Source organism: Heloderma suspectum, chromosome 1 (genome assembly GCF_057233095.1).
Source record: "Heloderma suspectum isolate Gila_16-S chromosome 1, 16-S_ref, whole genome shotgun sequence".
Lineage (NCBI taxonomy): Eukaryota > Metazoa > Chordata > Lepidosauria > Squamata > Helodermatidae > Heloderma > Heloderma suspectum.
This window is the reverse complement of record NC_139458.1, coordinates 36,123,871-36,146,262: the sequence shown is the minus strand read 5'-3', so window position 1 is coordinate 36,146,262 and position 22,392 is coordinate 36,123,871. Positions and strand designations below refer to the sequence as shown.

At 43.6% G+C, this 22,392-nt stretch overlaps 1 protein-coding gene across 1 annotated transcript in view; it reads right to left on the bottom strand.

The window, feature by feature from the left end:
- Positions 1 to 21,517, bottom strand: part of NRDE2 (NRDE-2, necessary for RNA interference, domain containing) — a 37,764-nt gene extending 16,247 nt beyond the window's left edge. The window contains exons 1-8 of the mRNA XM_084840857.1: positions 21,340 to 21,517; positions 18,068 to 18,176; positions 15,775 to 15,969; positions 12,784 to 12,930; positions 9,572 to 10,031; positions 8,134 to 8,539; positions 4,655 to 4,788; positions 1,350 to 1,473 (exon numbers count right to left, since the gene is read on the bottom strand). Coding sequence (XP_084696983.1) covers positions 1,350 to 1,473; positions 4,655 to 4,788; positions 8,134 to 8,539; positions 9,572 to 10,031; positions 12,784 to 12,930; positions 15,775 to 15,969; positions 18,068 to 18,176; positions 21,340 to 21,418 — 1,654 coding nt within the window. The 5' untranslated portion in view covers positions 21,419 to 21,517. The remainder of the gene's footprint in view (positions 1 to 1,349; positions 1,474 to 4,654; positions 4,789 to 8,133; positions 8,540 to 9,571; positions 10,032 to 12,783; positions 12,931 to 15,774; positions 15,970 to 18,067; positions 18,177 to 21,339) is intronic.
- Between the last annotated feature and the right edge of the window lie 875 nt (positions 21,518 to 22,392).

Genomic DNA, 22,392 nt, shown 5'->3' with positions numbered 1-22,392 from the left:
AGATTGAACTCTCTGCAACTGATGGAGGTGAAAATGCGCTATAGGGTTCACCATGGTGTGAAAGGATATGGCCCAGTTGGCTGTCCCAAGATAGAGGACATGGTACACTTTCTACTGGAATGTCCTCTGTATGCAGAGCTAAGGAAGCAATATCTTGAGCCCTTAACACCTGGGTCCAGCAACAAATCTTCTCTAAGTATAACCTTATTACTACTGGCTGGTACAGATTATTTACAGGACTGCCAAGTTTGTTCCAATGGGCTTTGGAGAAACGAAAATTACTGACTGGCATAGAAGATTAAGGCTGCTAACATATTATAAGTTAATAAATATTGTCTACACTTTGTGAAATGTATTCATAACCCCCCTAGGAAATATTTTAATTAGCTTTTTCATAATCGCTCTCCTTCATATTTCTTGTTTTGATGTCACTTTCTGTCTAAGAGGGGTATTTTATTAGGTTTTTGTATGAGTATGGCCTGATTGGTTAATAAGCAATAAACTGAACAGAACTATACCATAGTAAATGTGCTAGTCTCTAAGGAGCCATTTTCTCTAGACTATCGCAGAGATAACAGCTTCTGGATCACAACCCAAATATAACTCAGCTATGTTTTTGAGATGGGATGCAAGATGGATGACTAGGAAATTCAGAGGTCAGATCAGGGCAGTGGATCAAATTTTGTTTAAATGAAGCTTCCGGACACTTGATCATGCTGAGAGGTCTTCATCTGTTGCAACTTTAACCACCCTTCACACAAATTTCTCCAACTTTTTATTCTACTGAAAAGCCTGCTTTTCTTGCACATAGCAAGAGCACTGACTATTGAATATTCTCTAACTCAGCCTTCCTCAACCCAGCACCCTCCAGATATGTTCAGTGGCCATGCTGCCTTGGGCTGATGGGAGTTGTAGTCCAACACATCTAGAGGGTGCTATGATGAGGAAAGCTGCTCTAGCTCATGGACAGCACCATATCGTATAGAGTAATCCATCTTGAGAAAAGCAGGGGACAAAAACCAGAATCAACATTATGGGGATGTTTGCACGTGACGTCGGCAAATTGTGGGTTAATTCTACTAATTGTAGGCTGACTGTGGGTTGTTTAACCCATGACTAACCTATAGTGTCAAGGTTTGGACATCACCTAGCAACCCCCAATTGGGGGTTGAACATTCAAAATGGCTACAGAACAAGCCCAGCATGCAAAATGGCAAATTGTGAGTTAATTAATTAACCCATGATTTGCTGCCATTACATGTGAGAGTATGACTTACTCACTGAATATGACTTATTCACACGTTTGCTCCCCTCACCCAAAATCAGAAACTGAAACTGAGGATATTTACCAGGTGGATTGATGATGACCCAGCCACCTTTTTCTTGCTGATGCATCCAGGCTTTCCAGCCTTTTGCTCCTTTTTCTCCAATCCGAGGCTCGCCACTGTCCCAAAATGGTTCAAAGAACTCCACCTACAGTTGGGGGTTAAAAATGCATGTTCTTCAGTATTACGCACAAAGCTGCAACTGAGATGTTGGATGGGAGTCTCTTTTGGCTGAAGAGTGTGGTAAAAATGCTTTAAATATATAAATATATTTGATTTGCAAATGAGCGGTATGGGTGCGAGGCCGAGAAACAACATTAAGATAACCTAGTGGCTAGATGTAACGCTAAACCTGGATTCATGTTATGTGAACAAGCAGCAGCAAGCATTAGGTTCAAACATTCCCAACCATGCTCAGGGTTAGATAACCACAGTTTGTTGTTACATCCAAACTTGGAACTCTGCTTAGTTTAAGCAAGCCAGGATTGTAAACCATGACTTGAATCTGGCTTGTTTCAATACAGCACAGTTTAAATTAACCACAGACATAATGATAAACCATGGTTAGTTAAAAACTGGAAGCAGATGCTTCCAATCTTTACCTCGCAGCTGCACTAGAGGAGAGGGCAGTTCTCAAGCCTGAAGCTCATTCACATAATGCTAAGCTATTATTTCACATTTCATCTGAACTGGGCCAATGAGTTAATGACTAAGGTCGGATTTGAACTGGGGACATCTCAGCTCTTCACCGCTATTAACAAACTCTTCACATGAAAGAAACATTTTATTCTGAGACATAAACAGTAATTCATATGAATCATGTTATTTGCAATTTTGCTCTTGTTAAAAGGAAAATACAAGTGGGTTTAATTTAAGGCTGGAACCAACACTGGCAGGGGGGGGGGGGATCTGTAAAATTAGTCTACAGCACATAAAGAGAAAACACAAATTTCAGTTTTTCATTCTTCATGGCACAGACACGTCAAACATTATTCAACTGAGCCTCTAAGAAGGGAAACCAGTAATGAAATGGTAGGGATAAATATAGTTAAAAATACGCATCCCTGTGACATTTCCTTTTTCGGTCTCCATCTGACTGCTCTAACTTGGAGATGAAAATATACTTACTACCAATATATTTTAAATTTAGCCTTGTCGGAATTCAAACTATAAATATCAAAGCAGGCCTAATATGCACAAAAGATTACTGCTCCAAGCAGAATTCAATTATTATGCTATTTATTGCTAAGTAAAGCCTCCACTCTCTATGCTTATGAGATGCAGATAAGGACTCTGGGCCTTGCAACCATGGGGCATGGCCCATTTGAGGGCTGCAACACCATACACTACAGGCCTTCCAGGTTGTATAAACACTTTCTGAGCCACAGGCAACTAATGACTGTTGCAGAGTTAGGGCCTTTGCATGCAATTCATTACCCTGGAATAACAAGCTCTGAATGATCTTCAACCTCTAATTTGTTCACATATTCAAGGGGCGAATCAGAGATTCAAGAAATCTGAAAGGCAGATAATAATCTCCAACAAGATCAATGGCTTACTATGCTAGTCATCCATCTGAAGGTAAGTGATAATGCGATACAGGGAAAGCAAAAGAGAACAAGAAAAATTGTGTTATCTCTGGGGGTTGGCAGTCATATTGACCCATGAATACCCCAAACAGTCACAGCAAAAAGGCTGAGGCTGAAACAGACAGGGATTTCTTGTTCACACTGAAAGGAATACAACTTCTGAGTTTTCTGCGTCAATGAGCTCTTGTGATCTGTGAACTAGAAGGGCAGAGAAAGCTACATGAAGCTTTTGAGCTCTACTTCGGGATAGAGAAGGATCTCCTGTTGCCATCTGCAACGCTCTCCCTGTACCCTGCATCCTGGCTGAGATCCAGCCAACAACTGCTTCACTCCTTGCACACTGCCCAAGAAGAAACGCCACAGCCACACACCCCAACCCACATCATGACTGGGGCAGAAACTAGACTGCCACTGCTGCCAGCCACGTGCCTTGCATTTCTCTGGCCCACCGCAATCGGGGTTCACAAAAGTAACCTACATGGGAAGTAACCTACATGAATGTCACAGCAGTAGCGCAGATGGAACATTGCTCAATCTCTTCACTGCACTGCACTTCAAACAATCGCCAAATTCATTTCTTAACCATAGCTAAGCATTACATGACCACTGCTATTAACTGAAACAAAAGTTAGCTAGCATTCCCTCGTAATTTAGGATTTGAAAACAGCTTCCACCCATTTTCAGATTTTGGTTAATCACAATTAACATACCTGCTGATGTAATGCTCAGCTGTAGTTAAGGTGTGGGGGAATACGCACTCGAGAGAGGGGCTAATGAGAGGGAGCATGCAAGTCTGCGGCCTGCTCCTTCTCTCAACTACAGTTAAGAAATAGAACAAGGCTATGGCTGCATTTAGATAATCATGATTTGGAGAATTGGGAACAAGTCCTGTGCTCACTCTCCCTCTCTTCCCTCATCCAACCTCTCCTCACATGCACAGCTTAATGGATTACTTCCCAGAGTAATCAATCAAGCATGCAATTGTGTCCAAAAGTGGTTAACTATGGCCTGTTCAAACCAGGAAGTAATTCATTAAGCTGCACATGTAAATGCAGCCTATGTGGGATGAAAACAGTGGCATACAAGCAGAAATGTTCAGGTCAGTGGGTAGAAACCCAGGTGGCTAAGGGAATTTTCCCCTCAAATCAGCTCATAGGCCTTTCTCTTGTCTTCTAATAGCTGTTTCTCTGCTTCTACGCACCTATTTCCCTGAACGTGTCACGTCTCAATTTTCAGGCCAAAAGCAATGTCAAACCACACAAAAATAAGGCCCAAATGGTGTGCAGTAACGAGCTGCTGCAGCACAGTGCCTAGGAACTGCAAATGAGGAAGTCCCCAGTTTGAATCTCCCGTCTGCCATGCACTCACTAAAGGCTGTAGGCAAAGCCACTCTCTCTCAGCTCAGCACCGACATCTGCAACATGGTTACATGTTTGCACATACATGGTTGGTGCAAAGTTACAATTAGATAATGCATGTGCAGGGATTTGAAAGTGCCATACAAATGTTAAGTATTATCATTATAACAATACATACAGATCACATACATTTATGTAATTTCTAAAATTTATTGCAGTCACAGAAGCTGAGATTTATGACTGTACTTTTCTATTTTGCTTTATGATGCTGATGGGAAGGATGAGGACTGGAGGAAATAGCAAAAGAGAGAAGTGAAGGAGAACCAAGGCCTGCAGATGAAAGGTTTATAAGAGGGGTGGGATTCAGCATGCCAGTTCTTACCTGTCCCCTTGTTGGCAGATCCTTTACACTATCTGGTTTAAAAAAGGTAAAGTCAATCAGGGCCTGAAACAAAGACACTGCTTTCTCTGAATGGCCAGCCTGCCTAAGGAAATGGCACTGCTGAAGGAAGATGACTGAAAAGAAAGAGACAGAATTTCATTTAAGGGATGCTAGAGATTCAGACTCAAAATCCATTTTGCCATTTGTTGCGGTATGACTTTTAGTGAGTCACACAGGATTGCATTACAACAACCACATTAAAAGAACCGTATTCAATCAGTTTACAACCTTAACCTTCCCCCTCCCAAGATACTGAATTTTTAACTGATTAATCATCTGCCTTCCATCAAATCAATTAAATTTAAATGAATGTGTGTATTACTAAAACCTCAACAGAGGCAACATTTTGAGACACCAGACAGTATCCAATGCAAACAAACAATGCCACTAAAATTCGGTGGCAAATCACTGCTTTTTCGCTTTGCCTAGCAAGGGCTAATGATGTTGCATTAACATCGGTGCAAGGACTACTCATCTGATATGTTAGAAGGAGAAAAGGACACAACTGGTAAAGGGAAGACTGAGCTCAAAGCCTAAGGAATCACTTACCTTGGGTAACGGGGTGGGATGAATTAAAGGTCAGGAACATAGGAAGCTGCCTTATACTAAGGAAAAACCACCAGTCCATCTGGCTCAGTATTGTCAACTCTCTGGGGTTTCAGGCAGGGATCTTTTCCCAGCCCTACCTGGAAATGCCAGGGATTAAACCTGGGACCTTTGGCATGCAAAGCAGGTGCTCTACCACAGAGCCACAGCCACAGGCTGCTGCACCCCACAAATTAAGTTGTTAGGGATATTTGGATATACTGAAGATCCTGGCTCAGTGAATAGGACTGGGCTAAAATGACCTTCAGGTTCATCCAGGTTCTACAGCCTTCTGCTTGGACAGAATGTCATTGTGGCAGGCGTTGAGCACTAGGGGGCAGGAGACTTCAGCACAAAGACAGCTAACCCTGCTGTACCCGAAAGTATCCTCATCATAGGGCTGGAAATTTGATATAGTTACCAGTGGCTGACAATAGTGTAATTTTCTTTTAAATACCAGAAGGAGTCAGAAAAGAAGCGAGGAGGAGCAGCGCCAGAAGCCCGCCCCCCCCAGCTTCTAAAGTAACTTATCTCAAGAAGGGTTTGGGGGTGGTGGGGGGGAGGACAGTGGAATTCACTGCCCTGGAGGAAGGTGTGGCGTCTTATTTTTATATCACAAACATGCATTGAAGCTTTTCACACTTCTTCAGAAATCAATGTTACTTGGCATCAGCTTGGAGGCTCCCCTCTCACTTCGTTTGATTCCCATCAGGTCAGATAGCTAGCAAAGCCTAAAGAGATGAGGATGGGAAGTGGTCTGAGAATCACCGTGGAAATAGGGGAACAAGAATCTGCAGGATTTAGGGTGGTGGAAGGAGTGTGCCAGACCTTTTGGGCCCTGTGTGGGATGCTTCAGGTTATGGAAGAAAGAGACTAGCCAAGGGCCAGGGTCATCTTCTTCATCATCATTATCACATTTATATCCTGTCTTTTTTCATCTTACAAGGAACCCTAGGCGGCTTCCATAGTCCTCCCCCTCCCTCTCCATTTTATCCTCACAACGACCTTGTGAGATAGATTAGGCTGAGAGTCAGCGATTGACCCAAAGTCACCCAGGAGCTTCGTGGCCAAGTGGGGACTTGAACCCGGGTCTCCCAACTCCCAGTCCAACACTCTAACCTCTACACTACATTGTATCTCTCAGTAACAGGCCACTGATAGTGAGGCCATTCGAACATCCTGCAGAAATACCCGGGTTGAGCATGTATGTGAATACAGTCTCTCTGAAGAGGTCATTTGTGTCACAAGTTTGATATCTGTATAGGAAAGGAGTTGTAGAACTCCTTGGGGGCAGAGGTCACCTGGTCGGGGTTGAAAACACCTGTGCTTTCTTCTCATCAGCATTTCCGTTGTACTGATTTTCTCTAACCAACCTTCTAACTGGGCAATGATAAAATCAAGAGCTGATCCACAAGCATGCCTGTGAATTTCAGACTTTCTTCTGAGTTAAAGCTGGGAGGCATGCCTCACTCAAATCCAAAAAAGGCTTGCATTTAGAGCATGCAAAAGTAAACATCCCCCCGCTCCCGAGTCTGAGAGTCACATTTTTGCTTCTTTCAATTGTATATATTAATAATGAACTGGGGGGGGGGGGGCGCGACAGAGCACAGCAGTAGCTAGATTTTGAGATATAGGTCAAGCGCAGTCCCACTCATAGCCTACTCTGAGCACAGCCCTGTTCAATCCACACCTCTTCATAGATATTGGAACTGAGGAGTTGACTTTTACTCAATCTCTCATAAGAACAGCCCTGTTCAAGGAGACCACATATCCATCAGGCCTGACATCCTGTTTCTCACAGTGCCTGGCCCGATGCTTCTGGGCAGCCTTCATTCCTTGCTCACAGGCAATGGCCATCTCCCACTGCTGCCCCTCAGCAATTGCCTCTGATCCTGGGGGTTCCATACAGCCACCATGACTAGTAGCCATCGGCCACCGTACCCTCCATTAATTTTGTCTAAGCCTCTTTCAAAGCCATCTAAGCAAGGGGCCATCGCCACATCTTGTGGCAGCAAAGTTCATAATCGCACACTGTGTAAAGCTGTACTTCCACTGCCCCTCTTGATTAGAGATTGCCCAGAAACGGGCACGTGGGTCAGATACAGCCCACAAGTGTGCCCCATCAATCCCGCCAGCTTCTTCCCCAAGCCCCGCCCCCTCTCCCAGCAGGGAAAAGCTCTTATCTCCAATCAGCAGCTGGCTGGAAAGAGGAGCTTTTCCCCGCTTGGGAAAGGGGGCAGAACCGGCAGAAGAAGTTGCTCAGCAAGTCAGTCCTGCTTACTTTGGAGACTTGTTCTGCTTACTTCTGAGCAGACATTCTGCATATGCTCATGATTACCTCTGAGTAGAATTCTAAAGATTTGGGATTTGAAAATGCTGCTGAGTGATTCAGGCCTGCTTACTTTTGAGCAGACATGCTGAGGCTTAGCCTGCTCACTTCTGAGTAGGCCTAAAATAATTAAGAACCACATTTGGCTCTGTCCACTCTGCCTTTGGCCATGCCCATAGATGGAATGAAACCCCCCAAGACCTTTTCCAGATTGGTATTCGGGCCTTGGAGTTCCCCTCCCCTACATTGAAACCTTCCCATACAAAATGAAAACCTTCCCATAATTGAAACATCCTTGTCAGGCTATTATTCTACTCACATCAGGCTTTCCATGGTTTTATATTACCAGCTTTCTTTTGGAAGAGATGCATTTGTCATGCCCCATACTGGGATGGAAATTTTTAAACAAAAAAACACAAGCCACTGAAGAACAACAATGTTTCAAAAGAGGGAGAGATAGGAGTGACCTTTAAGAGACAGACGAGATCAAAGACTGTGTTCTTACCTAGCATGGCTTCCTCTGTGCCTGGCAATGCTGGATGCGACACCATACTGCCATCCTGTACCGCTGACAAAGTGCTAAGGCATTTTCCATAGAGACTGTGAACTTTGGAAACGACGAAGGTGCTGAACTGACTCTGACAGAACAACAGATACTTCTGCCACAGCTCTGGGTTGTTTGGATGCAAGAAAACCAGCTTCTGCCATTCTTTGATCACAGCTGATGGCTCCCAAAACTCCATGCAAAGCTTTAGCCTGGCCAGTTTCAGGTCGACATTGTTTATGTTGCTTTCAATGGCTCTCTCCAGAATACTCAGCTTCTTCTCTAGGACTAGCTTGAGCGGTTTCTTTCTCGTCTCCCGTTCGCCCTCATTAATTGCGTAAGAGCTGGGACCTCTCATGAGTTCATCCTTAAAAACAAGCAGGAAAAAGAATGATAAAACATACAAAGACAATTTTTAAAGGGGTGGCAGTGGGGTGGGGGTGTCTGCATCCTCCTGAAAGGTCCACAGCCCTGTTCAGCGACTAACTATTAAGAGAGGACCCATTTTGAATTGAGCAATGACTGAAAGGGACAGCAGCCAAGATATATGAGAAGGCCTCTTTAACCCCTTCCCTCCCATCTCAATGCCAATAGAGGATATAGAAGAATTTTCCTCTTGTGGAGGCCAGCTGCTGATGAAATAGTCTCTTGTTGCTGTTCACATTGTGTATGCATGTGTGTGCATATGTGCATTAAAGCAGAAGTTCTCAAACTGTGACCCACAAGGTCCATTCAGGCAGACCACAGAAAGGTTGCAGACCAGTTAAGAATATCGCTACTTGGTCCTACACTTGATTTATTTTTTCCGATGACAGCAATCAAGACCATTTTGACCAAGGCAGGATTATCGAACAGACTAACAAGGCCCAGGCCAAAGGCCCGTGATTTTCATAATATGGCACTGCTAGAGTCTACTAATTCTTCCCTAAAAATGTACCAACCAACTCCACGGAACTCTGAGAACAGCCTCAATGAAGACCTTAATTCTTGTGCAGGTTGAGATGGGAGAAGACGGTCTCTTGAGAGGGACCCTAGCAGGTGTGCTGTTCAGGAGCCCTTTGCCTGAATCTCAGTTTGCGCAGAAGGAACCAAGATACATCAGAAGATCAAATGGGAAACTCCTGGGAGGCTGGAATTGAGCCTGCGGTGCACCAGCGACCTCATCCCTCATCTACAGGGATTGGCAAAATTATTCCAGGGACTGGTGGAGAGCTGTGTATTGGTGACTTCCTGGGCACTAGCTCTCCATATACAAATATACAGGAAGAACATGTGTATTTGTACAAAACACAGCAAGGAGGCTTCAAAACTGGCTCCGCTACTCTAAAAATGTTACATTTGTCTTTACCCATCGTCTTAAAACATTAAATTACAACTTCAAATATTACTACACACGTACCTGAAAAGAAACAAAATCCATCCATGTTTTGATATCCCTGGGATTCTCTCTGACTTTCCTGTTATATTCTTCCACTTTTGCCAATAGGCAGGAGTTTCCATTTTCAGAGCTCTCCTGGGGTTCCTGCTGCTTTCGTGAATTATGCTCAGGAGGACCCTTTCCTTGTAGCCACAATGTGGTTTGTGGATCATAAATCCCAAGAGGATTTACCCAGCTTGCTGGAGGAGCATCATCTGTGTCCAGCTGCAAAATTGGTATCCAAGTAGCCGAGCCAGATGGTGCATCCTGACTTTTACTACTGATGGGAACGCCATCCACATTCAAGAGCTTCAGGCCACCTTTGGTGAAGTAGCGCTCAGGACGCTTCTGGGACAGCTTTTTCTCCTTTGCTGAACTCTCCCAAATTATATGTTGCTTCTTTAGATCAATGCCAAGACAGAAGTTGCTTCTCCTCTTGTATCTTTAAAAACAATAGTTAAAACTGAGTCTTTCCAAGGCAGTGGGGAAAGGAAGAAGGGAATAAGGATGTTTCAGCCAAACCCCGGATCATGGTATCATCACAGGGCTTAAGGCTTTGATCTTGAATTAAGCAATATTATTTAGCACCTCTCCATGAAGTATTTATATAGGCAGTCTAGAGAAGGTTTACTTGTCAGCCACTAGTCATGCAGCACAATCCTCACATGTTAATTCACAGAGTCCCAACAAGTTCAATGCCACTTACTCTCAAGTAAGTGGGCACACAATTACAGCCTTAAAAGGCAGACCCGAGACCTAGTTCTAGTGTTTGTCAGCAGCTAGTTCCTTGACCTATTTGAACACTTTAGCTCCCTCATTAAAAGTTATGTGTGAAGGGCACCACACTTTAAGAAGGATGCAGACAAACTGGAGAGGGTTCAGAGGAGGGCAATAAAGATGATCGGGACTGGAAACAAAGCCCTAGGAGGAGAGACTGAAAGAACTGGGCATGTTTAGCCTTGAGAAGAGAAGGACTGAGGGGAGATATGATAGTGCTCTTCAAGTACTTGAAAGGTTGTCACAGAGAGGAAGGCCAGGATCAATTCTTGATCATCCCAGAGTGCAGCACATGGAATAATGGGCTCAAGTTACAGGAAGCCAGATTCTGGCTGAACATCAGGAAAAATGTCCTGACTATTACAGCAATATGACAATGGAACCAATGACCTAGGGAGGTAGTGGGCTCTCCCACATTGGAGGCATTCAAAATGAAGCTGGACAGCCACTTGTCAGGGATGCTTTGACTTGGATTCCTGCAGTGAGCAGGGGGTTGGACTCGATGGTGTTATAGGCCCCTTCCAACCCTACTATTCTATGATTCTGAGTCTGGGGTTTGAGAATGAAAAAAATCAAGACAAGCCTGGAATCTGTACTGCAGTGAAGGTTCAAATTACATTTGTTATAGAATAAGAGTTCATTTCTTATTGAAGAAATGAACTCAAGCAACAAGTATCATAAACAGGCACTACTGCAACCTAAAGGTTAATCTGTCTTCCCAACCACCTGGTTTGCATGTAATGACAATCCATGGGTTGTCGGGGATGTGCAGAAGTGAGTGGTTGCAAGGCAGCGCACTTGCTCCTGCACGGCCCCAGCAACCCATGGGTTGTCATTACATGCGAACTGGGCCACTGAGTAGGGTTCCCACATTGCAAGCTGGAGATCTACCTTGGACCACTAAGACTCCAGCTGTATCAGGGGACAGGTCAGCCAGAGCTTCTCCCACTCAATCCTCCCCTGGTCCTGTTATGTGCCCTGCTCCTCTGCCTGCTGTAACAAGCAGGGCTCCAGCTATGCTGCGCAGCGGACTCGCTGGGAGATAGACCTCAAGTCTAGGTTAGAAATGGGGAGGAGAAGCTGAAGTTTCCTAGTCTCCTGATGCATCAGGAGATTTCCATGTACACAGCAGTTCTCCGGGCAACAAAGCAATAGAGAAAGCACATCTTTGCCATTATGAATGGTATATGACTAACTGCTGTAGACTGGGACTAGGAAGGTAGGCCAAGATAAGCTCAGTGAACTCAACAAACTCCATGTTGCTAGAATCATCAGGTGCAGCTCCATCAGACTTGTTGACTCTGCAACTGTAGGAACGTCAGGAATTAAAACGGGACTCAGGTGGTGAATGGTGAATACAGCTCACTGGGTGCAATCAAGACATTGGGGAGCAAATTTCCTTCCGCATGCCAGCTGGATTCAAAGCATCATTGTAGCGCACATCATAAATTATGAGAGATTCTCAGGAGATCATGCTATGTGCAAGAAAAGTGGCCTATTAAAAACCACCTTTCTTTTAATGGTCAAAACCACTTTAAAAATCCCAAATGACCAGCAGTTTTATCTTGGAGTTTTCTGTTTTGCAGCTGATGATAACACCAACATAACAAATCATTTTCTCCTCTATAAATTGAACAATAAGTACAAAGACATTACTGCCTACAAAGATACAGCACTGTGAATATAAACTGAGCTCCCAAATCCCTGTCTTTGCACTTGTGCGTCTAGATCACAGAGCTACTCTGCTTCACAATAGTAAGAACACCATTTAGCAACAGCGGTGCCAATTGTTCTAGAGAAAAGATAAAATATGTCCATGTAGCATAAAATAGCAAGAGCATGTTGTTTTAGGGGGGTCTTAGGATGCAGAGCACAACTGGTCCTGCTGGGAGCAGACAGAAGATAGAGGACGGAGAAGTAGCACCAATGGCAAGAAGAGGGAAAAAGGAGAACATGTCTCTGATGCTGGAGGCAGCAGGGCTTATATCAAATTACTTCTGCCTCCAGCACCAGAGACATATTCGCCTTTTTTCTTCTTCCTGCCGGGAGCACAAGTAATCTGTGAGTACACAGCTGGATCTATAGATGGGAGGCATACAGGAGACTCCCGTACAAGGTAATGGCGGTGGGCTCACACCCAGCAAACGGCCAGAAAAGAAGCAGGAGGAAAGGAAGAGGATTGAGCCCTATGGAGATCGTGTGCCTGTGGCTACACACACAGAAAGACGGATCATGCCCAAAGTTTTTCCCGTGCCACATATTCAACCATCTGTTACCATCAGATGTTTCGTTTTGATTTTAAACCGGCCCGAGGGCATTGCCAGTTGGGTGGCGTACAAATCTAATAAATCATCATCATCAATATGTTCAACAAAACCCTTCCTGCTATCAAATTTCATGCCTGGAAATTTCACTACCTTGCAATGCTCCCTCGATAGAGTGACTTGTATTGCCAGTTTGCAGGGTCTGGTTTCTTATCCGTTCTGAATAGTTCTGCTGTCAAACCCTGAACATCATCAAGCCAAACAGAGTGATAGCTCACACTTGAAGGTTTGTCCTCTAAACTGCAAAATAAATAAATAGGGGGAGGGGGAAAACAGGAAATAAAGTTAAATACTAATTAAAACAAGAGATTAAAATGTTCAGTACTCATAATCAATGCTAAACCATTCAGAATTTAATTATTCAGAATTCAAAAAAGCATTAAAAAGCCAGGCAGGCATAAGGGAATGAAAAATGGACCCCCCATTTACATTTCCAAAGCCAGCTTCGGAAATCATGGATAATGCTTTGATTGGCCCCAGGCAACAGTCTGAGGGGACCACAGCTCAGCGGTAGAACACATGCTTTGCACGCAAAAGTTCCCAGGTTCAATCCCCAGTATCCCCAGGTAGAGCTAGGAAAGAATCCTGCCTGAAACCCTGGAGAGCCACTGCCACTCAGTGCCAGCAGTACTGATCTAGATGGACCAGTGGTCTGATAAGGCAGCTTCTTATGCTGCCAATAGGACTTACAGTGGAATCCTATACGGCGCTATTTAGAAGACAGCGCCTCTGACCTGCTTCACAAAAACCAACAGCCCACTGTGGGTTAATTTACCCACGAGGGCTGTCACGTCATGTGAATGCCGTGGCTTGTTGTGTCACGTGAACCCAGGCAGCAGGTATTGTTTGAGGTCTGTCTAACCCTCAAATAAGCCTAAAACAAGCCATGTGTTATTTGAGGGTTCGCTAACCTTCAAACATCCTCTGTGTTCTGGGTTTGCACAACATGACAAGCCCCAACAAGCTCATGGGCACCTGGCACAATGTGGCAGCCCCCACGGGTTAATTAAGCCACGGTTGGCTGTCATGTGGTGCAAACCAGGTCACTGACTTCAATCGCACTTAGTGGTAAATAGGGATAGGATTGCAGCCTTAATAATTTCTCATGAAGTTTAAAATGGGCCAGGTTGTTTCCTTTCTTAATCTGATGACTTATTCTTTTGGAGTTAGTTGGCATTGCATTGGCATGCTGTATACTTACCTTTCCTGAGCTGTTATTTTAATAGTCAGTTGTACTGTGGCTTACTATTTTAAGGCCTTCTGTGCTATTATTATGACTTGCTGTTTATACAGAGCCATCCCTGTGCATGAAGTTTACAGTGCCAACGTCAAGGGAGAGTTGAATTAAAGGATTCCTAAGGGACAGACTGAATCTACTGTAAAAGAAAGGGAAGAATTGAAGGGGAAAAAAACTCTTCAGTGTGACAGTGGCAGGCACAGTAGATAAGATTTACTAGCAACAACACAGCACTTCAGGAGGAACTTTTTTTAATTTCCATTTTGTACAAACAAGACATCTAATCTCAGAAGGAAGACTTATGGTGTAGCAGCTTTTCGCTGGTAATTTATCAGTCATGAAAGAGTGCACTCAGGAATCCAGGAGATGTTTAAACATAATATTCCCAAGGAACCCACAACTTACTTTACAGACAGAAATGTTAAAATGAGGCATAACTTTTATACATAGGGCAGTACTCAAGTCAACAATAATGCTAACCTAAATTTTGTTGCTCTAGTGTAAGCAAGCTCTAAGGCAACAGCAGTAGCATTAGCTGGCTCAAGGCTTTCTCTGGAGAAATCTGGTACGCCAGCTAATGCTATTGGATTTGCTAGCAGATGCTTATGCTAGTGTAAAAAAATTTACATTAGTGCTACTGTTGACTTGGATACTTCCCATGGACTTATGCACCATGTATGCAGAATGGCTAAAGGGAAGCCAAATCTTTTTAGATGTCAATCCAATTGATTTTCCTGGAACTTATCTCCAAGCGTGCAGGGAGTGGGTTGTTGTTGGTGGGAGATGAAGAGCACAGCATCTTAATGAATATCAAAAGTCAGGATTGATAATTGAAATTATAAATTCCGAAATAAATAAATACAATTAAAAGGTTAAAATAACTGATATTACATTGTCTTTTAAAGGTATCCTTCCTGCTGCCCCGACTCTCAACTGATTATTCTCAACAGTTCAATCAATGTTTTCAGAGGCATGCAAAAGGCATCCAATACCCATCCAAAAGACACCAGAATACATCCAAAAGGCATCCAGTACACACTTGTATATTTCTGGCTTACAAAATACGTTAGTGGCAAACAATGTATACATGTTATTTGTATCAAGTTTATAGACAGAGAAAAAATCAGGGAACACATTTTGAGCTGGGTAAGAGAGAATACCATTATCTCCAGCCATCAGGGTGATTGTGCCGACTATACTCAGACCTACCATCATCTTCTTCTCCCATTCCACTATTTCCAAGCTAAGCAAAGCATGCAATACAATAACAAAATATAAAAGATGCTTCTTCTCTATTGACAATAATCAAAGACACAACAGGAGACTTTTATTTAGCCAACTGAATGCCCAAGTTCCTAAGCTCGAAAGCCACGTATCAACGTTTTTCTTTGCCAAAGAGCCTGGTCACTTTTGTTCCTCAAATATCATCCCTGCTTGTACCATTTCTCCTCCACCTCACCTCAACAACCTGATGCTTCTTTTTCCTCCCTTCTAGTCTCAGGAGCCATTTAGAACAGTGATACTCTACAAATTACATTACTGCTGCCTTTTACTCCCTCCAGGCTCCCTGGGTGAAAACATGTCACTGGACAAAAGGACAGCAGGCATGGGCAAGTCTTTAATGCATCCCTAGTCCACAACCATTCCCACTGATTCAAAGCACAATCTTATATATGTTTACTCAGAAGTAATCCCACTGTGTTCAACAGGCCTTACTGCCTGCTAAGTGTGTCTAGGATTGTAGTCTTATTCTCATGTCTGAAATGCCTTGGTGAACAGTGTTGTTCAGAAATAGCAAGAAAAGTTCAGGACCAATATAAGTTCAGAAATAACATGTACTTACGTACTTCAGTTCTGCTCCTCCTTTTCCATTATTTCTATGATCCTCTGCATCCTCAGAGTCTGATTCGCTGGTGCTCTGATCCCTTCTACTTCTCTTTTTTACTTTTTTGTGATCCCGCTGCTTTTTCTTTTTCTTTCTTTTCTTAGCAGATTTTTGAAAACTTTCACCGGCTTCATTTTCTCCTACGCTGACAGTCGTTCTGCTTATAAATGGACAAAAACTAAGAACAAAATCCACAGTATTGATAATATTCAGAATCCAATTTTTAAAGCTATGGAAAAACAAATACAAAAAACTGACAGGGGATGCTACAAAATGGCTTTTAAAAAGATGGATGAAATTTGTGTGTGAACTAACATGATGGAAGAGATTGGAATTAAATGGTTAATTATTCTAAAGCATTTTAGGAAGTTCTATGTGCCCAAACACAAAACAAGTTATACAAAACAAAGTGAAAAGGGCAACTGTAGTTCATAGTTGTGATGATAAGGGCTGGGTTACACATGATGTTTTCCTTGCTGAGAGACTAACACAACATAAGAACTGTACAATCCCAAACAGAGCTTGCAGATATTTCCATAATCACAGTGGGACTTTTTCCACCCACTCTGAACATGGGACTCACTGCCTGCTGGATCCACGATCCCTCTGATTGCATGCTATGCAGCTGAATGTGTTTCTGAGGGTGGTGAGGTCTTCTTGAAAGCAGGACAAAACCTCTTTGCAAACTGGCCCCAGATTTCAGGAGACTTTAGCAAGCTGGCATACAGCACAATCCTATCCATGTGTATTCAGAACTAAGACCCGCTGTGTTCAGTGGGTCTTACTGCAATTTTCAGCCTCCCACTGCTACTTTTTGTTTCTTAACAACACACACAAATCATGAAGAATCACAGAACTGCCTGCCTCTGTAGTTGGCCCAAAGTTTTCACATTTTCTAATATTCAAATCTGAAGAGGCTGAGGAATTTCTGATACACTGGGGAGGATATTACATCAATAATAGCATAGTATCTGTGTGTGTTTCTCCATACGTGTGTGTACATATGTACATACCAAGGCTTTTCAGGGACCCCTTTCCTAATGCAGCCTTCTGTGCCCCCAAAGAGCCTCTCCTGAAGACAGGAGACACACCAGAGCAGCATTTGGGACTTACTTCCTAGAAAGTGTGCTTAGAATTGCAACCTTGGTAATACTGGCTTGCTTCAAGCAAGTACCATTTTAACAATGATGAGTGGTCATCAAAATACCATCAAATAGTAATGCACTGCTTCTGAAGCAGGGAGCTCAAAATACAGTTTGCATCAAGTAGCCAGCAGACCAATTCTAGACAGAGTAAGGCATGGCTAAGCCTGTCTAAGACTTAGGCACAGCTAACTGTGTAGAAGATCAAGTTGTATGTTTATCAAAAAGATCCATGGACAAGAATCTTCTTATTTACAGTAATTCACAGTAAACACAGTAATTCACAGTAAACACACATCTATAAAGGCAATCTTTCTTTATAGCAGGGAAAATGGCTCTCTAAGGGCACAATCCTATGTGGATACCTGGCAGTCTCCAAACTCGGATTCTGCCAAGTATCCAATACAGGGCAGGAGAACAGAAGAGGCAATCTTCACCTCCATGCTCCAGCCACCCTGCATTTCTGTTAGAATGGCGATTTTGCCCTTCTAGCAGCAGCACCTCAGAGGAGGACTGGAGCGACCATAGGATAGGTTGCAGTGCAGCCACCCCGGTCTCCTCCCCTCCCCCTGAAATGCCCCCTTTCCCCCATCTCTGCACTTTGTTTTCCATGCACAGAGAGGTAGCCAGCATGGTTCTCTCCACGCCGGCTCTGAGGGGGAGGAGGCAGGGAGCACAGTTTCCTGGCTCCAAGGTCAGAGCCAGGACACTGAACTATTCTATGCCTCCGCAGACACTGCCACCCTCCAGTGGATACTTGGCAACCTCCGAGTTCGGAGGCCACCAACTATCTTCACAGGATTGCATCCTAAATGACTTTTCATCAAAAAAGGCAAAATAATCCAGCAACCCTGTAAAGTCCTCAAGAACATGCAGCAACCAATGAAAAGTGACTATAAAGTTTCCTCTTCACTGAAGAATGAAGAATTATACTGTATCTATAAAAGGGGAAGGGAGACTTTAAATAATGACCTTTGTGATCTAATGAATATAAACACAGGGTGTTGCTAGAATTTTATAAGCAACCATGCTTGATCTGTAAGTCTGGGCACACACTTCTGCTTGTCTTTGAGTACAAGGGGCTATGCTGAAAGGTGCCAAAGAACACAATACCTTTGGAGAGGGGATTTCTCCGGGATGGGGTCTGTGACCTCTAAAGCATGCTGATGAAGTCTCAGTGCATCTTCATTGCGGAAGCTTGGGTTGGTTAGCCAATTCAATTCTGCAGTTACAGAAGAAATATAGATCAATTTCTTTTAAAAATCACCATTATGTTTTTTAAAGCTGCGGATTTATCTTGTCAGTGGACAAAACAGCTTACAACAAATGTGATTAGGACATCAATAATAATCATGTATTATAGTTCTGTATATGGAAGTTTCATGAAGCCAAGACACATTGACCTGGGTTAATTTGCATAAGAAAATTTCCACTGGAAAAATTTCCATTGCAAATTAGAGTCATTTGCATCAGGAAAAGTTCTGATGCCCTAGAGCAGGGGTGGGCAACTTGTGGCCCTCCAGAAGTTTTGGCCTACAACTCCCCTCATCCCTCACCATTGGCTATGCTGGCTAGCGCTGATGGGAGTTGCAGGCCAGAACACTTGGAGGACCACAGGCTGGCCACCCCTGCCCTAGAGAGATTGAATTTAGCATGTTTATTTTACTTGTATTTAGTAAACAACAAAGATTTTAAAAAGTACCCCATGTTAATTTTTTGTCCAAATACACCACAAATATTTGACCTGAAATATCTGAGGAAAAAAATTAAAGCACAAGTGTTATATTACGTATTTTTACTGGAATATCTGTAAAAATTTAAAGACAATAGCATGTACTTCCTTTATATTATTTAAATTTAAAGGGAAAAAACCAAAGACACTGAAAACTGCTGATACACTAATTAATTTTAGCAGTCCAAAGAAGTATTCATGATACACTGACAGCCACTCATCTATATCAACAGAGTTCAACTCTCTTCCATTAAGGTTGTTGGGGCACCTTCTGTTTTGCGGTCACGACTTTTTGCATTTCATGATTTATTGCATTGCTTATTGTACTTTCATTGTATTTCACTACTTATTGCATTTCACTCTGAGACATATATGTATTTCAATGACATATGTATTCCCTCACATACTTGCTAAAGATAATCACCTGAAAAACATTAATTACAACTTTGAAACTGCCAAGCTTGCCTAATATTGTTTTTGCAATTGGCATACATTCACTTTTATTAATGAAAAAGTAAACCGGAGAATTTTCAGGGGAAAAATAAAGCACAGGGAAAAGTTTCTGCCCCACGTCACTGAAACAAATGAAACACTCGAGTTCATGGATCATTACTCCTAGAAAACAGTGTTTTAAAAAGTCCCTTTCATTATTTCCAGAGCAAACCATGTAACATGACACAATCAAACCAGGCCTCAGAATTAAATAATTCAACTTTCACAAAAAACATAAGAAAACATCTTTAACTGACAGAAGCTATCAGCACCATCTGTTTTATAACATGGTGAGAGCAGCTTGGACACATTTTATTTAAGGATAATCAAGGGCCAGTGAAAACTATTTTTGGAAACACCATGTACTTTGGGGCCTCAGGAAAGTCTCCACTTATGCCTGAACAATAGAGTAATTTGGGCTGCTATCTTGTATTCAGTTTCCTGGGAGTTAATTTAAGATTCAGTTAATTCAGTGGGGCTTACTTCTGAGTAGCCATGCATAGGATTGCACTGTTAGTTAATTTAGGAACGAACACAGAGAAAATGCATTAGAGAGAAAATATACAAGGCCAGAAACCAATGTGACAAAACCACAGAAAACATGGTATCTGCTTTACCTTTTATCTGAAAAGAGGGTAATCAGCAACATTATTATGAGAATGCCCAATCAACATCGGCTCCACAAGGAGAGAATACTCAACATCATTTGCTGTAGTACATGGTTGGCTGTTCTATGCTGCTTAGCATAAATGTTGATGGAATCACATATACAAAGTTATGGGTGGCAAAGAGTGGCATAGATTAAAGGTGCAATCCTATGCATATTTAGACAGAAAAATTCCTGTGATTCCCAGCATTCCCCATCCAGCAATGCTGGCTGGGGCATGCTGGAAGTTGTAGGCCTTTTCTCTGTCCAAACGTGAATAGGATTGTGCCCCAAGTTATTTTAATGCTTAATACTCAAGTCTGTTTTTGCAATAATTTTATCAAGGGATTTCCACCAGTTCAGAAGTGTTGATGAGTTCTGCTTGTTTACCAAATCCAGGCATACAAGTATTTCCAAAATCCCTTTATCTTTAAATAAGATTTACAGCCTAATTCTAAGCAATGTGCACTAAGAAATAAGTCAGACTTATCCCTGACCTCAGCACATCTCTGTCCGTTTAGCCAGCTATGGGCTGCCACCTTGTTGTGGTTCAGAATCTCCGTGCATTTTAAAGGTTTGCATAATGAAGATGCTGGACTAGATGAACCTTCAATTTGATCCTGCATCAAGGCTCCTTTAAGGATAAGAAACAGCACTCCCTCTGCACAGAGAATGGAGCAGGAGAAAAAGGAGACCCCTTCGAAGGGTCTTCACACAGAGCACAGTGAAACTATGGAATTCGCTACCAAAAGATGTAACAGCGTTCCGTGCACCTCGGTGTTCAGTCACGCCGGCCACATGACCACGGAAGCGTCTTCGGACAGCGCTGGCTCTTCGGCTTAGAAACGGGGATGAGCGCCGCACCCTAGAGTCGGACACGACTGGTTGGGGGCACCTTTACCTTTTTACCAAAAGATGTACTGATGGCCACCAATTTGGATGGCTTTAAAGCGGGTTTAGGCAAATTCCTGGAGGATAAAGTTATCAATGGGTACCAGTCCCGATGGCTATAGGCTACCTCCGGAACCAGAGGCAGTATGCATATGTACACCAACTGCTGGGGAATATGGGCGGGCAGGTGCTGTTTCACTCATGTCCTGCTTGTGGCCTTCCCGTGGCATCTGGCTGGCCACTGTGTGCACAGAATGCTGGACTAGATGGACCCTTGGTCTGATCCAGCATGGCTCTTATGGGTGGCGTGTGATGCTGCGATATGAGGGACGCTGTCCCCCACTGTCCACTTGTATAACCCCCCCCCCCACACACGCACATGCACACGCACACAGCGTCCGCTTGGGTGCTCAGCATCAAAACAAAGCAGTTGGCCGTGAACATTTGCCTGCAAGGACCACGGGCATTCTTGTTTCCTTGAAGGAGAACAGCGCGCCCCTACAGAAGGCACTTTGGGAACAGGCGCCCGAAGGGAGAGCGGGGACCGACCTCAAGATTCAAGAGCAACCCGTGAGGACTAGTCCACTGGGATAGACGAGGGCGGGGAGCAGGAGAGTTCATTACCTCTTCTGGAGCTCTCACTCTCGCTCGCCAGCGTCTCCCCCGGTTTCGCAGCGCCCGCAAAAGCAGGGAAAAGAGCCATCGCGTCAACCCACGGGAGGCTCCGGCGACGCCGCTTCCTTGACCCCTACAAAGAACCCGCGTTCAGCCAGACAAGATGGCGCTACCGCCTCTCCCGGGCATCCTGGGAAATGTAGTTGCGCCTGGCTTTAGCGCCAAAATGGCGCCGGCTACCAGAAGCCAAGGAGAAGAGGCGGTACGCAAGCCGCCTTCCCCAACCTGGTGCTCGCCAAGATACTGTTGGACTACAGCTCCCAGCATTCCTGACCATTCGCCATGCTGGCTGGAGGATGCTGGGAGTTGTAGTCCACAGCAACTTGGAGGGCACCAGGTTGGGGAAGGCTATACACTGGACACCAGCCTTCCCCAACCTGGTGCCTTTCAGATATTTTGGATCACCTCCCGTCAGCCCCAGACAACATGACAAATGTTCAGGAATGCTGGGAGTTGTAGGCCAAATCATCTGGAGAGCACCAAGTCGGGGAATGCTGACCTGGAATGTTGATATTGATGTATTTAATTAACTGATTACATTTCTATACCATTCAATAGCCAAAGCTCTCTGGGCAGTTCACAACAAGTTGCAAGTTGCTCCTGTATTCACAAACAATAATATTTTAATTGTCTCCACCTTTTTCAGAATACTTCAGTTTTTGTCTTTTATTCTAAAGCCATATTCCTTTTCACTGTTCGGTTCATGGTTTATTTACTTGGGGCTTTTGCATGTTTAGCCCTTTTTACTTCACTGTGCATACTTTAGCAAAGTATTTACTTTATTTTCGAAATTGGATTTCTGAAATGGGCTTTATGTGGGGCTGCCCTTACGGTTGGTCTGAAAGCTGCAGTTGGTGCAGAATGCCACAGCTAGGTTAATAACAGGAGTCGCTTATAGCCAACATATTATGCTTCTGCTGAGGGAACTGCACCAGCTGCCGATATATCGCCAGGCCAGGTTTAAGGGTTTGGTACTTGTTTTGTTGTTCAGTCGTTAAGTCA